We start from the raw sequence: 16,954 nt of genomic DNA on the forward strand, positions 1-16,954 counted from the left end.
AAACCAGTGTAATAGTCTCCTTCCAGATGTGCTTGTCTCAGCTCACAGAATCACCACGTGGAAATGAATGTCCTGAATTATTATTTAGTGGCTAATAAATACAGGATTGATTTAATTATTGTTCCCTGGTGTTTACTCAGTGAGGTTGGCTTGCAGATCCTGTTTTTCCTACACAATTTTTTTAAACTTTAATTCAAAGCCAGTAACTGACATATATTTTTTCTTTCCTATTTTCTGGTTGCTGAACCCAATATCTCCAGTAATGTACTTGCCTTCCTAACTTGTTATAATTCCTCGTGTACATAAAACTGGTTATCCTTTATAAATTGCTGGTAGAAGTCAACGCATTAAATAGGTCGACCCGACACTTTCTGCAGCAAACTTTGTCTTCAACCTCTGCTCACACATACTGTTGTCCCACTGCTCCCCAAATGCAATCTCAGGCTAGCTTCTCCCCAGCACAGGCAAGCCGACCGCAAGCGAAGAAATGACTACTGCCCAGTCTTGAATGAAGAGAAGCACCAACAACATCCAGGAAATTGTTTAACTAGTCAACAAGTAATTCTGCATCTACTATGTCAACACTTTCTTAGGTCTGAAATGTTTCAAAGCACTTCTGGAGACCTTCCCTTGTCTGAGTATCCAACATCTATGTAAAGTTGGTAAAGTGGGTATTATCCTCATACTAGGAATGAGAAAACCAGGGCAAGATTAAAACTCTGGCCTCCTGACTTCCTTTCCAAGAACTTTTCCATTCCAATAATTCTTATTCTTATAAAAGCATTATAAATGCTGTATAAAAATATTTTACAGGGATCCCTGGGTGGCGCAGCGGTTTGGTGCCTGCCTTTGGCCCAGGGCGCGATCCTGGAGACCCGGGATCGAATCCCACGTCGGGCTCCCGGTGCATGGAGCCTGCTTCTCCCTCTGCCCGTGTCTCTGCCTCTCTCTCTTTCTCTCTCTGTGACTATCATAAATAATAATAAAAAATAAAAAAAAATTTAAAAAATATTTTATATTATAAACACTTGGAGGGAAAAATAACCACACTGAATGACCTGAGTACCCTAAAACCATCATTACTGTTCTGGTATGTCTTTTTATTTTCCTGGGTTTAAAAAAAATGCAATCAAATGCACACTGCGTATTTAAAATTTTATAGTTTTGCTAGAACTTTGTCAGTTTGTATGGCTTTGGAGTAATTGTATGGTTAGAATGAGATTCTAAGAACGCATACCTCTCGGAGGTGTTTGTTCTGCTGTGTCAAAGCAATCTCTCAATAGGGCAGAATGTAGGGAGAAACCAGACAAGGAAAACAGGACCCATATGAAAAAATCTGTGGTCTTGGTCTTGGAAGGGAGTTTATATTACCATTGTGTTCTGACTGAATTAGGAAAGTGAGATCTGCACAAATTAAGTGGCTTACTCCTTATCAAGTAGGTAGACAGTGTTTAGCTAGGACCAGACTCCAGTTTCTCACCCCTATCCAGGTGGTCTTACCCCTAGTAACTTCCCTATCCTAGTAGTACTAGGAGTGCAGGACTGTGCCACCATTTGCCATTTCCAAGTAAATCTACCAGGCCCACAGACTCTGGTGTTGGGAACACAGGACCTTTCCTCTTGAGTACAGCTGACAGAATCTAGATGAGCATGTAATCAAGGGCAACCAATCCAAGGGTTGGCTGGAAACTTGCATGGACTGGTATGGGAAGAGGAGCTGAGCCAGATCCCACACTTCAGAATCTGAAGGGCAAAAAGAATCAGAGCCACATGGTGTCACGGTACACAGAAACTTATGGGAGCAAAAAGGTACAGAAAAGATAGAATATGCGAACAGGTTAAACGGAAGCAAAAGATGGCAGGCAAAAAGCTGAGACATCAATCATGTGCTTCCATAGAACAGCGCAGGTTTGACCCTCCTTTTTTAATTTTTACTTATTTATGATAGTCACACACAGAGAGAGAGAGAGAGGCAGAGACACAGGCAGAGGGAGAAGCAGGCTCCATGCACCGGGAGCCCGACATGGGATTCGATCCCGGGTCTCCAGGATCGCGCCCCGGGCCAAAGGCAGGCACCAAACCACTGCGCCACCCAGGGATCCCTGACCCTCCATTTCTGGTTGGTCCTGTACACCTTTCTTGGTAGTTGCTGTACTGATGCCTTTGGTGTGTCAGGCTCCGTGCTAAGACTCTCACACAGGCTTCCTTTCCCTCTGAGCCTGAACACCTCTGAGACACAGATATCATTCTATTTTACAGATAAGGAAACTAGGCTCATGATGGTTAAGTAACATATGTTCTGATGATGCCAGGACCCGAATACAGGTCTGACTCACAGTCTATGCCCATTAAGCTATACTCACCCACGTGTGTCCTTAAGTTAAGGTTCTGTGCACTCCCCCATCCTCCTCCCTCCTCCACTCCCTGCCAGTTTGACCTAACTTGAGGTCCTTTCGCTTGTAAGAGCCTGACGCTTCCCTCTTCTAAGAATGTCTTGTATGTAGACTCTGTGAGAAGTGAGTTCCGTTGTAGAGTGAACAAAATAGGGTCGAGGTATCCACCAAACATCTGATGATAAGGGTTCCTCATCTGTAAGCCATTATGGGAAAGACTGGCTTTTACTTATTGCTACTGATCAACCCTCAGACAGCTTTTCGTTGTCTAAGGGGCTACGATATGGGGAGGGGGAGGGGGGTGAGGGGATATGGGGAGGAGGGTGGCAGAGGACAGGGGTGTTCTGACTCTCCTCAGAGAAAATATGAGCACAGACTGGGTTCTCCATCTCATTTGGAGTGAATAAAGGAACTGAAACAATGAACATCTGTTATTCCCCAGTAAGCCAGAGGGTCTGGTTGAGATAGGCATGGTCACCTGGCTTTCTCCAAAATGCTCCAAAAAGAAGCCCAGCAGCCTCCAAGGAACTCTGCAACCCTTATTACTAATGATGAGAAAGTTATGTAAAGACTGCTCTAGCCAGAGCCTAGCTTTGGTGTTTCCAATATCAAATATCCAGCAAAAAGGATCAGAGACTTTTCTCACTTTCTAGACAAGCAATCAACTTCCATTTATTTTCACATCTGTGGCTGAAACAGAGGCTCATCTAATGGTGACAATGAAATACTTAGTAAGCAAAGAGTGAATCTGGTTATAGTCCATATCTCGATCTACTCCGAGGAGATATGCTTATTTGTGTGTGACAGATGTCTTAGCCCAGGGGGCAGACTGATGAAGAGCACATTTCTGGGTTCTCCTGTCTTGTCTGGTCAGGACAACGAATCCTCAGGTACGTCAACTGCAGTTAAATGCCCAGTTTCTCTCAGGAACCCTCGATGGACCAAGTTTCTCCACACATTGAAACCTTCCCATTGGACTTAACTTTTCCACTGAGGGCATTTTATGGATCCACTCTTGAATCTTAAGCAAACAAAATCTAGAGCTGGCCTGGAGTTCTACCTTGTAGAGGATAGGTGGAGGGAAAGGAGACCAGAATGCACACTTGAAAACTCCTGGTGTGTTCTCCTGAGGATTAGGAGAACACCTACTTCCATCTCTCTGGCATGGCCCTGCCTGTTACCTTTGACTCAGATTCATGGCTCTTGCCTCATTGGTATTTGAACCGTGTTCACTTCTTGCTGAAGTTTGGGCTCCTGCTGGCTACAGTTCCTTGCAGAGAGGACCATGGGATCTATCTGCAGCATTTTAACACCCAGGTCTCCTTCATTAACAAGCTCTGTGTTCCCATTAAATCTTTGAGTAAAAAAAAGAATTTCTGATGTTATCTAGACCAACATCACACTTAATGTAGGAATCCCTTTCAAGCACACCCTGGCAAATGTTTAAATGCTACCAGAAAAGGGAGCTCACCACCTAAAGACAGTATTTTGATTCTTCTCTTTTTTAATTAGGAGACCAAGGTGTAAACCAGGTCTCACACTAAGTTTCAACCAAGTCAGCGGTGAAGCTGGAACCTTGACTTTGGGAGCCCCAGAACCCCCACATTTACCCATAGTATGGGTTTAGATTCTAGCTAGAAAGCTCTTAATCCCAATATGCCATGGCTCTGTTCATCTGTTGTCTTGGTTTGTTCTATACTGGGTTTTTCATCGCCTTCAGACTACAAATTACGGCAGCAAACTAGGTCTTAACATACATTTCTGAAGTCTCCCGTGACCCCTGATATTGTGAATGTCACAGAGCAGATGTTCCATAAATGCAATCATCCTAAAGAGCAGCATGTTCAAACAGAGCTTTCCCAGGAGCAAAGCTAGCTAGGGTAACACATTTTCCTAGTGTGCTTAGGTAAAGCTAGGCTGGGTTAAGTGATAAGGAAAAAATGGGTCTCTCCTTTATCATTTCATCAAGAAAGTGTTCTAAGTACTTGCAGACCTTGTTTCCAGGCATCTTGGAAAGATTCAGGGGGAAGAGAGTGTAGGAATAAACAGCCCTACTGCCCAAGACTTAGGGCAATCTCTATCTCCCACTTCAGTCACCCAGCAAGAGTAAAACAGATTGAGCTCAGTCAAGTTTCAACAAGAATGTCTCTGCTTTGATTTGGGGGATCTTATTTGGCTTTGCTTGGATAGAAGCCAGAGATATGACAAAAGAAATGTATCACAAGTTTTATGATTTTGTTTTGTTTTGAATTTCTAGAGGCTCACTTTTTTCCTTTCACTAGCCTCATCTTGCAGATGAAAATCTGCAATCTGTAAAGGGCAAGGGTCTTATGTCCAACTGCAAAGCCACTGAAGAGTAGGACCATGCTCAGATGCTCTCCCCTGACTGAATGTCCTCAAAGAAAAGGACACATGGTAGCCAAGGTTCCTAAAAGCAGAAAAAGCAGCAGGAGGCTGACTTTGTCTGTATGCTCAGGGATCTACAAAGTTCCTCAACCTGCCCCTTGCCAATGGGACAGTCAGAGGGGTGAACATACACACTGATGGCTCAAGAAAGCTGCATTATAGCACCATTGTCTCACTACTGAAGAAACGAAAGCTGAGATCCACTGGCAATTTCTGAAGCTCCATAATGCTTCTGGAAAGTGGTATGGTCTTTTCTGCTGAGGACTGTCAAGAATATGACACTAGGAATGGGAAAATCAGCCTATTGGCTTGAATGAAAATAAGGAAAAATATGACGTGAATGACTCCTTATTGAGAAACATAGTTCAGGCACAAATTTTAGGCTGTTCTGTCATTTCTCTGGGTTCTCTAGATTTTAAAGCTAGGGCTGAGAACACTGCTCCCACTTTTTTTAGCCAGGACCTTGGCAAATGTTCCTAGTGGTTTAAATGCCATTAAGAGCTTGAATTCTTCAAATCAAACTATTCAAAGAACTGTTCTCCTTAAGAAGCTTTTAAAGTCAGCCTTCTTGCTCCCCTAATATTAAACAAAATGTATTAGAATTAATCTAGGAAACCTAGGAAGGCAGTCTTGAGTTATCATTTTGGGAGAGGCAGAACATGAACACATGAGCAGACTTTAGCTCTTATCAGGGAGAAGCAGTACCATGGCCTGAGGCTCCAGCACTTTCTTCTAACAACCATCTTACCATCAAGGAATGAATGAGGTTCAATTAAACATCCCCAGGCCCCATCATGGGGTTCAAACTCTGGAGGCTCTTCCCATACACCTGTCTCTACTTAGAGCATCAATCATTAACAACTTATCACCCTGTGATGGATTGACGGAGGCCAAATCTTGCTTTGCAACCTCTCTCTCTGCAACATTCTTATATAACTTCTGCTTAGGTAATACTTTTGTAAAGATTGGGATGCTGGGCTCCTTTCCAGGTCTCTCTGGGTTTCAAAATGTGGTGTTCTTGTGATGTTGCCAAGGTCCCAAATTCCAGCATGTCTCTAGTCAAGGGTATAAGATCTCAAACTCATCGACGTGCCAAACGGCGACTGCTGCAGGGGGTTGAGGGGCTCACGGGCATAGATAACCGGAGAGCGCAGATAACCATGAAACGAGCGAGGTTTACAAAACTCCTCCTCCGCTCCCTTCCCCATACCATTGATTGGCCTCTAGACCTTCGGTGTTAACAGCTAGGCCAGAGGTTTCGAGCCCCGTTAGGAGGGGCCCCGGGGGGTCAGGCGGCTGTCCGGAGTGGTTGCTGTCACCCCCGCAGCCTCCACTGTGGCCGGAGCGCAGGTGGTCCTTGAGTGTCTGTTTGTAGCGGAAGCTTCTGCCACAGTAGGCGCAGGGGTAGGGCCGCTCGCCCGTGTGGATGCGCTGGTGCTTCATGAGGTGGTGCTTGCGGATGAAGCTCTTGCCGCAGTGCGCGCAGCTGAAGGGCCGCTCGCCCGTGTGCAGCCGCCGGTGGTTCAGCAGGTGCTCCTTGCGCATGAAGCTCTTGCTGCAGTCAGTGCACGGGTATGGCCGCTCGCCCGTGTGGATCATCTGGTGGCGGATCAGAGCTGAGTGGCCATTGAAGTCAATGCCGCACTGCGGGCAGGAGAAGGGCCGCTCCTGTGCATGCCCCCGCTGGTGGAGCAGGAGGCTGATTTTCAGGCTAAAGCTCCGGCCGCACTGGGCGCAGCGGAAGGGCCGCTCGCTGGCGTGAGCTCGCCGGTGGCTGCTGAGCCGGGCCTGGTCGGCGAAGCGCTTGGGGCAGTCAGGGCAGGGGAAAGGGCGCTCGGTGCTGTTATGCACCCGAAGGTGGTAGGTGAGTCTGGACGGGTGAGTGAAAGTTCTGGCGCAGTGTGGACAGGTGGGGGGCGTCTCGCTAGCATGGGGCTGGGAGCTGCTGCCCAGGTCAGCGTGCTGGGGGAAGTGTTTCGGGCACTGGGCACAGGGTAATGGGTTCTCACCCGTGTGGCTACACTGGTGGGTCAGCAGCATGTCTTGGCTGAGGCTCTTGCCACAGTGGTGGCATGAGAAGACCTGCTCCCCAGCTGGAGGGGGCAGGGGGTAGCTACCCAACTGAGTAAAAGTCACTTGTCCCTCAGAGGCTTCAGCCAGGTCGGCAGCCGGACGCCCGAAAGGTGCCATGGATGCAGAGGGCTGACCTTTGAAAGTCACATCTGAAAAAGTATCCTTTGCTGCTGGTGGTGGAGAAGAGAAGGTGACTGGAACCTCTGGGCACAAGGAGGCTCTGGCAAGGCTTTCAGCTTTGATGACAAGTTCTTCATCTGAAAGAAAGGACTCAGAGTCACACCTGTCAACAGCTGTCTCAGGGCAACTCCCAGTAATCCTACCCACGAGCTCTAGCAGACTGCTCTAAGCTCTTAATTGGCTCAGATAGGAAGCTCAGTGGAGGTCTGAGATAATCATCAAAGCACATACAGTCCCCGCAGCACATCATCAGAGAGCTCACTGCTGTGCCTCTTCAATGCTCCCTGTTCGGGAAAGGAGAAACCCTGCCATCAACCTTGCCAGTGCTACTTCCATTAGGTCTCTCTCTGCTCCCGGACTTTGATTCTGTGGCCTTTTGTGACAGGGCCTAAAATTACACATTCATGTACTCCTATTCCTCTTCAGTCTGCTAGATGAATCCTTTCGGATAGCTCTTCACTTTACTTGAAAATCAAGTCTGTGTTTCTGCCTCTGTGTCTCTGCTCATTCTGCACCCCCCTCTTTGCAGCCTGCACCCCTCTTGCCATCTTCCCAAATTATGCCCAACCTTATCACACGAGTCTTGTCAGGCTCAATTCTGGCTCCGCAGTCTGCTGTGGGCCTTATCTAGACACCTAAGCTAAAACTGACATATGTATGTTCTCTAAACCCCTCATTTCTTTTATAGAAGTTGCCCATCCCACTCACCCTGGAGAGTTAACAGTAGGCATGCCCAGTACTGATGCATGTGTGCCCGATATAAATATCCTGAGGAGCAGAAATGGTTATTTTTTATTTCTGTTTCCTACAGTCTAAAAGAACACAGGGAATAGAAGATGTTTAAAAATAGGTTGCATTGGGCAGCCCCGGTGGTGCAGCGGTTTAGCACCGCCTGCAGCCCAGGGCATGATCCTGGAGACCCTGGATCGAGTCCCACGTCAGGCTCTGCGTGGAGCCTGCTTCTCTCTCTGCCTGTGTCTCTGCTACTCTCTCTCTGCATCTCTATGAATGAATAAACAAATAAAATCTTTAAAAAAAATAGGTTGCATTAAGTCATATAAATGACTGGGTTCCTTCAGGCCTTAAGCATCTCTTCTACAATTCAGATGGCAAAATATAGGTGCTAAGGATTTTGGAAGGAAGCTCTTTGCTTCTTCTACCACCACTGTTTGTCCTGAGGGAGAGCTCTTGTCAACATTCTCACCTCTCCAAGGACACTCTTGTCACTACGGCTTGTCTCCTCCTATTTCTGTTCTGTCCTTTCTACATGATCCTCAAATGCTTCTGTCTGTCTCCATTCTTATGCTTGAGCACCCTGTGCGCACTTATTTTTCCTCTAACAAATCTACTTTGTCTTTACACTTAAAAAGACTGTGTTTTCTCACTTAAAAATTCATCCTTGGTTTGATTTCATTTTCATCTCTAACTTACTTGAGCATGTCTTTTCTCCTTTTTCCCCATTCTTCTTCCACTTCTTGCCTCTACATCCCCTCTCATCTGTCGCTTCCTCTGTGAGTCATGGCTTAAATGTGTCCTGGGTGTGAGCATCTCCCATTCCTCACTCACCAGCATAGGTGCCCTTGTGCATGTCACTGTCCTTGGTCTCCTGTGGGGCCCCAACCTGGGGCTCTTCCTCTTGTTTGATCCAAGACAGAATATCTGATGTTGAAATGCCAGGCTCTATTTGGGGGAAAAAAGAGAATGACCTTCAGGGCTTGACTCAGAAAGTGAAAATGATTGTGTTAGCTTGTTGAATAGTCTTGCCCAAATATTTCTAACTACAAAACCAAAACTGAACCAGACTTAAAAAAAAAAAAAAGAAAAAAAAAAGCATACCACATCTAGAGAACCAGTTCAAAATGAAGCCTAATTTATTAGGCTGAATAAATACATAAATCTGAATTTATGTATTTTTATATGATATACTCGATTCACTGTTTACATTTTATTTAAATTTTTTCTTATTTTTAAAGATTTTATTTATTCATGAGAGACACAGAGAGAGAGGCAGAGACATAGGCAGAGGAGAAGCAGACTCATCACAGGGAGCCCGATTCGGGACTCAATCCCCAGACTGGGATCACACCCTGAGCCAAAGGCAGACGCTCAACTGCTGAGGCATCCCTCACTGTTTTCATTTCATTTTATTTTATTTATTTTTCTTTCATTTTTATTTTTTTAAGATTTATTTATTTATTTATTTATTATAAACACACAGAGAGAGAGAGGCAGAGACACAGGCAGAGGGAGAAGCAGGCTCCATGCCGGGAGCCCGACGTGGGACTCGATCCCGGGACTTCAGGATTGTGCCCTGGGCCAAAGGCAGGCGCCAAACCGCTGAGCCACCCAAGGATCCCCTCATTTTAAAACAACTCAGAAAAAAATAAAAAAATAAAAAAATAAAACAACTCAGAGGGGGATCCCTGGGTGGCTCAGCGGTTTAGCGCCTGCCTTCGTCCAGGGCATGATCCTGGAGTCCCGGGATCAAGTCCCGTGTCGGGCTCCCGGCATGGAGCCTGCTTCTCCCTCTGCCTGTGTCTCTGCCCCTCTCTCTCTCTCTCTGTCTCTCTCTCTCTCTCTGTCTCTCTATGTCTATCATGAATAAATAAATAAAATCTTAAAAAAAGATAAAACAACTCATAGGTTTTATTTTGGAGAGGACAATGCCCTGACATACATCTAGAATCAGCAGTGCCTTCCATTTTGTTAGCACTCTTACTTCCGAAATGTTTTTTCTTTCATAGCTTTTTAAATTTTTATTTTATTAATTTTTTTCACAGCTTTTTTTTTTTTTAAATGAAATAATGAAGCAGGGAATATTTTCTCCATTTTGGTAGAGAGGGCCCTCAGAGGGTTAAATACATTGTCAGTAAGGAAATATTTATGGTAAAATGCCATATTATCAAATGTTTGCTTTAAAACATAGCAGGAAAAAAAGCAGAAGAAACCAAGATTGACCAAAAAAGTTTTTCTTAGAGGTTAATTAAAAACATAATCCCAGAAGTACAAAGTCAGGTCCATTTAAACACAGGTCGGACTCCTCAGAAATATACTTTTCAGGTTTCCGGGCTCTAAAAGATCATACTACTTCTGCCTATTAAAGGATACAGCTCATTGTTTCCTGAACCCCCAAGAGTGGGGAGAATAGTCTTTGTGAGTCCCTTAGGCCTGGAAGGGGGGTGGAGTTCTTCTGGAAAGAAAAAAGAACAGCCTCTAAAGGCTGTGCACATAACATGGCTCATTTGGTTAGCACAGAAACAGCTGTGCGTGCTAGCCCAGCCAAGGCCTAGATGGCCTTTTTTTTTTTTTGGCCTAAAGGGACAAGCTGACAAGCTGACAAGGTACAGACAGTAAATTCTAATTATATTATTTCTCAAAAAAGCCTTGTAGGTAGGCTCTGGGTTTATGTGTAGCAAATAAGCAGAACTCACTGTTAGAGACCCCTGAAATCTGAAGGTGTGCCAGCAGAAATATGAGGTTGGAGAAAACTGAGGCCCAGAAGGTGGTCAGGTTATGCAGTGAGACTGGGAAGACACAGGCTTTAGCCTGTGGGGCAGGTTGCCTTTCCAACTCCCTAAACTACAGGATGAAATGTATTAAACATAGTCCTACTGTATCTTACTTTTCCCTCATATTTTATACCCACACACATATATAAAGAGAAAAGCAGGAGGATCCCTGGGTGGCTCAGCAGTTCAGCACCTGCCTTTCGCCCAGGGCATGATCCTGGAAGATCCGGGATCTAGTCCCGCGTTGGGCTCCGGGCATGGAGCCTGCTTCTCCCTCTGCCTGTGTCTCTGCCTCTCTCTCTCTCTATGCCTATCATGAATGAATAAAAAAAATCTTAAAAAAAAATAGAGAAAAGCAGGTGGAGACAGACTGGGTTTAAGGAGATATCCAGAGGATGAACTTTCTATTCATCAAAACTATAAGACTTTTATTTATTTTTTTTTAAAGATTTTATTTATTTATTCATGAGAGACACAGGCAGAGGGAGAAGCAAGCTCCATGCAGGGGAGCCCAATGCGGGACTGATCCCAGGACCCCAGGATCACACCCCGGGCCCAAGGCAGGTGCTAAACTGCTAAGCCACCCAGGAATCCTCACTATAAGACTTCAAATACTTAATTGCCCCTCTTCATCAATTTCCTGAAGGAGTTAGTGCTCTAGAAACCTCCAAGTGTCATTCAAGTGGTTTTGACATTTTTTTTTTTTGGTTTATCATTAAGAAGCCACAGGATGTTTCAGTTCATTGCTCAAATTGTCCCTTCTTTGGCCAGCAGGAGCTTCTTCAGAGAAGTTCTATGTCTTTTCACATCATCAAAATCTAGTTTCCTTTATTTCTGGTGTGACTGACTATCCCAGGTTCATCTTGTACATTTTTTTTTTTTTAAGATTTTATTCATTCATTCATGAAAGACAGAGAGAGGCAAAGAAAAAGCCAGAGGGAGAAGCAGGCTCCATGCAAGGAGCCTGACACGAGACTTGATCCTGGGACTCCAGGATCATGCCCTGGGCCGAAGGCAGGCGCCAAACTGCTGAGCCACCCAGGGATCCCCATCTTGTACATTTCCTGTTCCATGCATACAATCACTGATCTGAGAAATGGAATTTAGAGACTGCAATCTGGAGATAAGGATGCCAACTGCTCATAGGTTGTTGTTGCTTCTAGCTCTTTTCCATGGACAGGGCTATTAAAATACATACCTTTTAGAAAAAGTATCATGACTTTATACTAATATTTATGATTCATATATTTTTTTTAAACTTTTTTATATATATATTTTTTAATTTTTATTTATTTATGATAGTCACAGAGAGAGAGAGAGAGGCAGAGACATAGGCAGAGGGAGAAGCAGGCTCCATGCACCGGGAGTCCGACGTGGGATTCGATCCTGGGTCTCCAGGATCGCGCCCTGGGCCAAAGGCAGGCGCTAAACCGCTGCGCCACCCAGGGATCCCTTATGATTCATATTTAAGATTACAGGGTTTTAATTAAATCCTTTGATGTTATACTTGTACCTTTTCTCCCTTACCGTGACAAGTTTGGTTCCTGATGACATTAATATAATTTTTTTTAAAGGATTTTATTTATTTATTCACGAGAGACCAAGAAAGAGAGAGGCAGAGACACAGGCAGAGGGAGAAGCAGGCTACATGCAGGGAACCCCATGTGGGACTCAATCCCTGGACTCCAGGATCACACCCTGGGCCAAAGGCGATGCTAATCCACCCAGGCTGCCCGACATTAATATAGCTTTATTTGAATACTTGTGTCAAAATAATACCAATATTATAAACAAAAATATGAACTCAATCTAAGATTATTTTGTGCTTCTTTTAGGCTTAAGGATATATCCTCTCTAGGGATATATAGTTAAAATACCTCCTCTAGGGATACATACTTAAAATATTATGTTTTAGTCATTTGGAAGAAATCTATGTATTTATGTTACACACATATATTCAGTTTAATTATTTCAGCCTGATATTTTTTATTTATTAAAGATTTATTTATTTATTCATGAGAGACACAGAGAGAGACAGAGGCAGAAACACAGGCAGAGGGAGAAGCAGGCTCCATGAAGGGAGCCAGACATGGGACTTGATCCCTGATCCCAGGATTATGCCCTGAGCCTAAGGCAGACACTCAACCATTGAGCTACCCAGACATCATTGATTTTTTTTTTTTTTTTAAGATTTTATTTATTCCTGAGAGACACACAGAGAGAGGCAGAGACATAGGTAGAGGTAGAAGCAGGCTCCACGCAGGAGGCCCAATGTGGGACTTGATCCCGGGACTTTAGGATCACGCCCTAAGCCAAAGGCAGACACCCAACTGCTAAGCCACCCAGGCATCCCTGGTTTTTGTGTTAATCTTTCATTGTTTCTTTGTGAAAATACAAGCAAATATATATACATCTTCACTTTTATCCCTCTTTATATGGCATACTACTCAAACTGTTCTGGACTCCAATTTTTTACTTGACAATATATTCTGGGCATCTGCATATAACAGTATACAGAGGTCTTTCTCATTCCTTTTTATAGCTGTACTATGTAGCGGTACCATTGTTTATTCAAGAGTGCCCTATTGATGGGAATTTGGATTCTTTCCAATCTTTTGTTACATTAGTCAGCAGCCAATCATAAAAGCTATGGAAGGGTAAAAAAAAAACCCAGTTCTCCAGAAATGTAAGCGGCTGTTGGTATTAGAACCCACTGGCTAAGTATATCTTCACTGAACTTGGGAAATCCCAGGAAGCTAACCCCATCATTAATAATGATGCTGCTAAAAAAAAAAAAAAAAAAAAAAAAAAAAAAAGTTGCTAAAAGTTCCTCTGGTCATTTAACTAGATTAGTGTAACTAAGGAAATTTTGATTTTATTAAGAACCTGGGTGTTGGCACTGTCATAGAACACACAGAATATTGTAGTGTCTACTATAATTTGGTGGGAGTGGTGGCAGTACAGCCTGAGGACCTTTTGGATGTGAAATGAAAGGAGCAGGAGAACTTGAATACTGTGATGGCCTGATAAAGACACCTGCATGGTGACTATATGGCAACTGCTGGCCAGGCCACCACAACAGCTCCAAAAGCACATTCTTCACAGGCCTAAGAAATCACAACAGTGGATACTTAAACATAGAATAAAAGTAAAATTATGGGTTCATGCTGGCAGCAGGCTTTGGAAAATGCCAGAGGACAGGGAAAAACTGAATACTAGTCAAGTAGGAGGAAATGGAAAAATGCTGAGGTTCTAGGTTTGAGAGGAAGTTAAAAATAGAAAAGCTGAGGGGTGCCTGGGTGTCTCAGTGGGTTTCAACTCTTGGTTTTGGCTCAGGTCATGACCTCAGGGTCATGAGATAAAGCCTCCTATAGGAGGGTCTATGCTCAGTGGGGAGTCTGCTTGAGATTCTCTCCCTCTCCCTCTGCCCCTACCCCTGCTCTAGCTCTCTCTCTAAAATAAGTAAAAATCTTAAAAAAAAAAGAGGGCAGCCCTGGTGGCGCAGCAGTTTAGCGCCGCCTGCAGCCTAGGGCGTGATCCTGGAGACCCTGGATCGAGTCTGTATGATATCTGTTTCTCCCTCTGCCTGTGTCTCTGCCTCTCTCTCCCTCTCTATGAATAAATAAAATCTTAAAAAAAAATAAATAAATAAAAAATAGAAAAGCTGATCACAATATAAAAATTTAATGTCTACACTGGTTCAATGTTAGTTTAACCATGAGGAAATCTGATTTTTGTGTTTTACTTTTTTTAATTTTTTTAAAGATTTTATTTATTTATTCATGAGAGACCCAGAAAGAGAAGCAGAGATACAGACAGAGGGAGAAGCAGGCTCCATGCAGGGACCCTGACATGGGACTCGATCCTGGGACTCCAGGATCATGTCCTGGGCCGAAGGCAAACACTCAACCGCTGAGCCACCCAGGCGTCCCTATGTGTGTGCTTTAAACAGGGTAAGGACTCATGCTGTCTGAAAAGCTGGAACCTTGAGGTTCTGAGATATGTATAAAGGTATTATAAACGATGTTAAAATGGTCCTGAGATTGGACAACAGCAGACAACAAACAATACCTAAGAAATGAAACAATCCTTGGTAAAAATATAGAAACTTTTTTTGAAATTTTCTTTAAACCAAGTTAAAATGTTCCTGAGATTGGACTTTTTGAGCAGACTACAAACAATACCTAAGACATGAAACAACCATTGGTAAAAATATAAAAACTTTTTTTGAAAATTTCTGTGAAATAGGTGTGGGATTGAAACGTTGCCAGGTGACTGTGTTAAGTACTTGTGTAGTAAGTTAAAACCTTAAAGTTTTATCATTCCCAGGATGATTCTTGTTCTCACATAGGATAAAATAAAATAAAAGGGTTATCACATTGCCTTAATCACATGTTTTTTTTTTTTTTTTAAATCACATGCTCTTAATCACTGATTTAGTTTAGGAAAAGATGGCTTTGCTGGACTAGAGAAAACAGGTGCAGACAGGGCATCATGGCAATGCACCTTAAACAATGACCATGAAGTCTCCCTGGGACTGCAAGATTTAGAAATGAATCTGCTTTGTTTTGGAGTCTTCTACAATCTTGGTTTGAATTAATGGCTTCTGAACTAGACGAAGGGCAAAGATAATGGACTTTCAGTAATTATTCCATTTGAACTTCCTGGGTCAAGTTTTTCTCCAAAGAATTCTAAAAACTTGGGAGATCAATATTCAAACCATTAGTGACCAAATAGTGGCTGCACACACATAGCTGGTCTGCACTTGGCCCTAGTGATACAATTAAAGAAGAACTACAGAAAATCTCAAGATTGTATTTTTGTCTTCTCTCATTCACTGCTATTCTCCACTAATTTTTTTCTTATTTTCCACTAATTGTATGCAATTTTACCCAAGACAGTGGGCATCAATGACTATTCCCTCAAGAGATATGATAATTTCTATTTTCCTTCATCGGATTCAGATGATGGTGATAAAGACAGAATGTAAAATTAATTCCCAGATATTTGGACATAAAAAGGAAGGGGTGTCCCATGGTACCATTACCATCCTCAAATCCACTCTACCCATTCAAACTATATATTTAATTATAATGCACAGCTCTTCTAAAGCTCTAAAATGAAATACAATAATAAATTATGGGCTTTATAAGAAATATGGATAAAATCCAATGGTACTTTAGAAAATTAAGGTTTCTAAAAGTACATCAATATTCCAATATAAACACACGGGGGCCTAAGAACAAATTACATGGTATACGAAAATTGACTTTTGAAAATATGATGTTGTTTTAGAGAAGTGAAGCTGCTTGCTGAAAAGTGAAGAAAATAAAAAGAGAGGGGATCCCTGGGTGGCGCAGCAGTTTGGCGCCTGCCTTTGGCCCAGGGCACGATCCTGGAGACCCGGGATCGAATCCCACGTCGGGCTCCCGGTGCATGGAGCCTGCTTCTCTCTCTGCCTGTGTCTCTGCCTCTCTCTCTCTCTCTCTCTCTCTGTGACTATCATAAATAAATAAAAAATAAAAAATAAAAAAATAAAAAAATAAAAAGAGAGAGAGATTCTTTGGGTGTAAAGCTAAAAAAAAGAACCCTATATGGAGAATAATCTATCGAAAAGATATTTTATTATATACATCAGTAAAGTGGCCTAAAATGAGTACCTCTACCTAATATTTGTGTGGAACAATCTGTTTTGGCCTCTAATAACCAGACAGTTTATTATTCTCTATTGAAAGGAATAAGGATTTTTTCGTGTGTCTGAGGGTAAAGAAAATCTAAGATAGGTAGTCTGAGACCACCTATTCCCAGAAGGACTGCCTGTGAGCTTTCTTTCTCTCTCTTTTTTTTTTAGATTTTATTTATTTATTTATTCATGAGAGACACAGGGAGAGAGAGGCAGAAACACAAGCAGAGAGAGAAGCAGGCTCCATGCAGGGAGCCCAACGCGGGACTCGATCCCGGGTCTCCAGGATCAGACCCTGGACTGAAGGTGGTGCTAAACCGCTGAGCCACCCAGGCTGCCTGCCTGTAAGCTTTCTATCCCTCTGCTGATAGAAAAATTCCCCTAAATGTCAGGACTGCTTCACCAGACCTAAACTGTGCAGTGCAGTTTATGCTGAACATTTGTCTTCCTTCCGGGAGTCCAGAATTTCGGTATGTGTGAGGCAAAGGATGGCTATGTGACCAGCTCACAGTGAAACCCCTGGATGCTAAGTCTTTCATGAGCTTCCCTGGGAGACAACACTCTGCACATATCACAACTCACTGCTGGAGGAACGGCATGTGTCTTGCGAGACTGTACTGTAAGAGGATTCTGGAAGGTTATCCCTGGTTCCCTCCAGACTTTGCCTGTGCGACTTTGATCTTTGCTAGTTTGGCTCTGTGTCCTTTTGC

The 16,954-nt window shown here is 43.4% G+C and overlaps 1 protein-coding gene across 1 annotated transcript in view; it reads right to left on the reverse strand.

Moving 5' to 3' along the window:
• Positions 1 to 3,030: 3,030 nt before the first annotated feature.
• ZNF398 (zinc finger protein 398) overlaps positions 3,031 to 16,954 on the reverse strand; it is a 36,978-nt gene continuing 23,054 nt past the window's right edge. Inside the window, exons 5-6 of the mRNA XM_055335354.1 lie at positions 8,619 to 8,732; positions 3,031 to 7,129 (exon numbers count right to left, since the gene is read on the reverse strand). Coding sequence (XP_055191329.1) covers positions 5,976 to 7,129; positions 8,619 to 8,732 — 1,268 coding nt within the window. The 3' untranslated portion in view covers positions 3,031 to 5,975. The remainder of the gene's footprint in view (positions 7,130 to 8,618; positions 8,733 to 16,954) is intronic.

Source organism: Nyctereutes procyonoides, unplaced genomic scaffold (genome assembly GCF_905146905.1).
Source record: "Nyctereutes procyonoides isolate TBG_1078 unplaced genomic scaffold, NYPRO_anot_genome, whole genome shotgun sequence".
Classification (NCBI taxonomy): domain Eukaryota; kingdom Metazoa; phylum Chordata; class Mammalia; order Carnivora; family Canidae; genus Nyctereutes; species Nyctereutes procyonoides.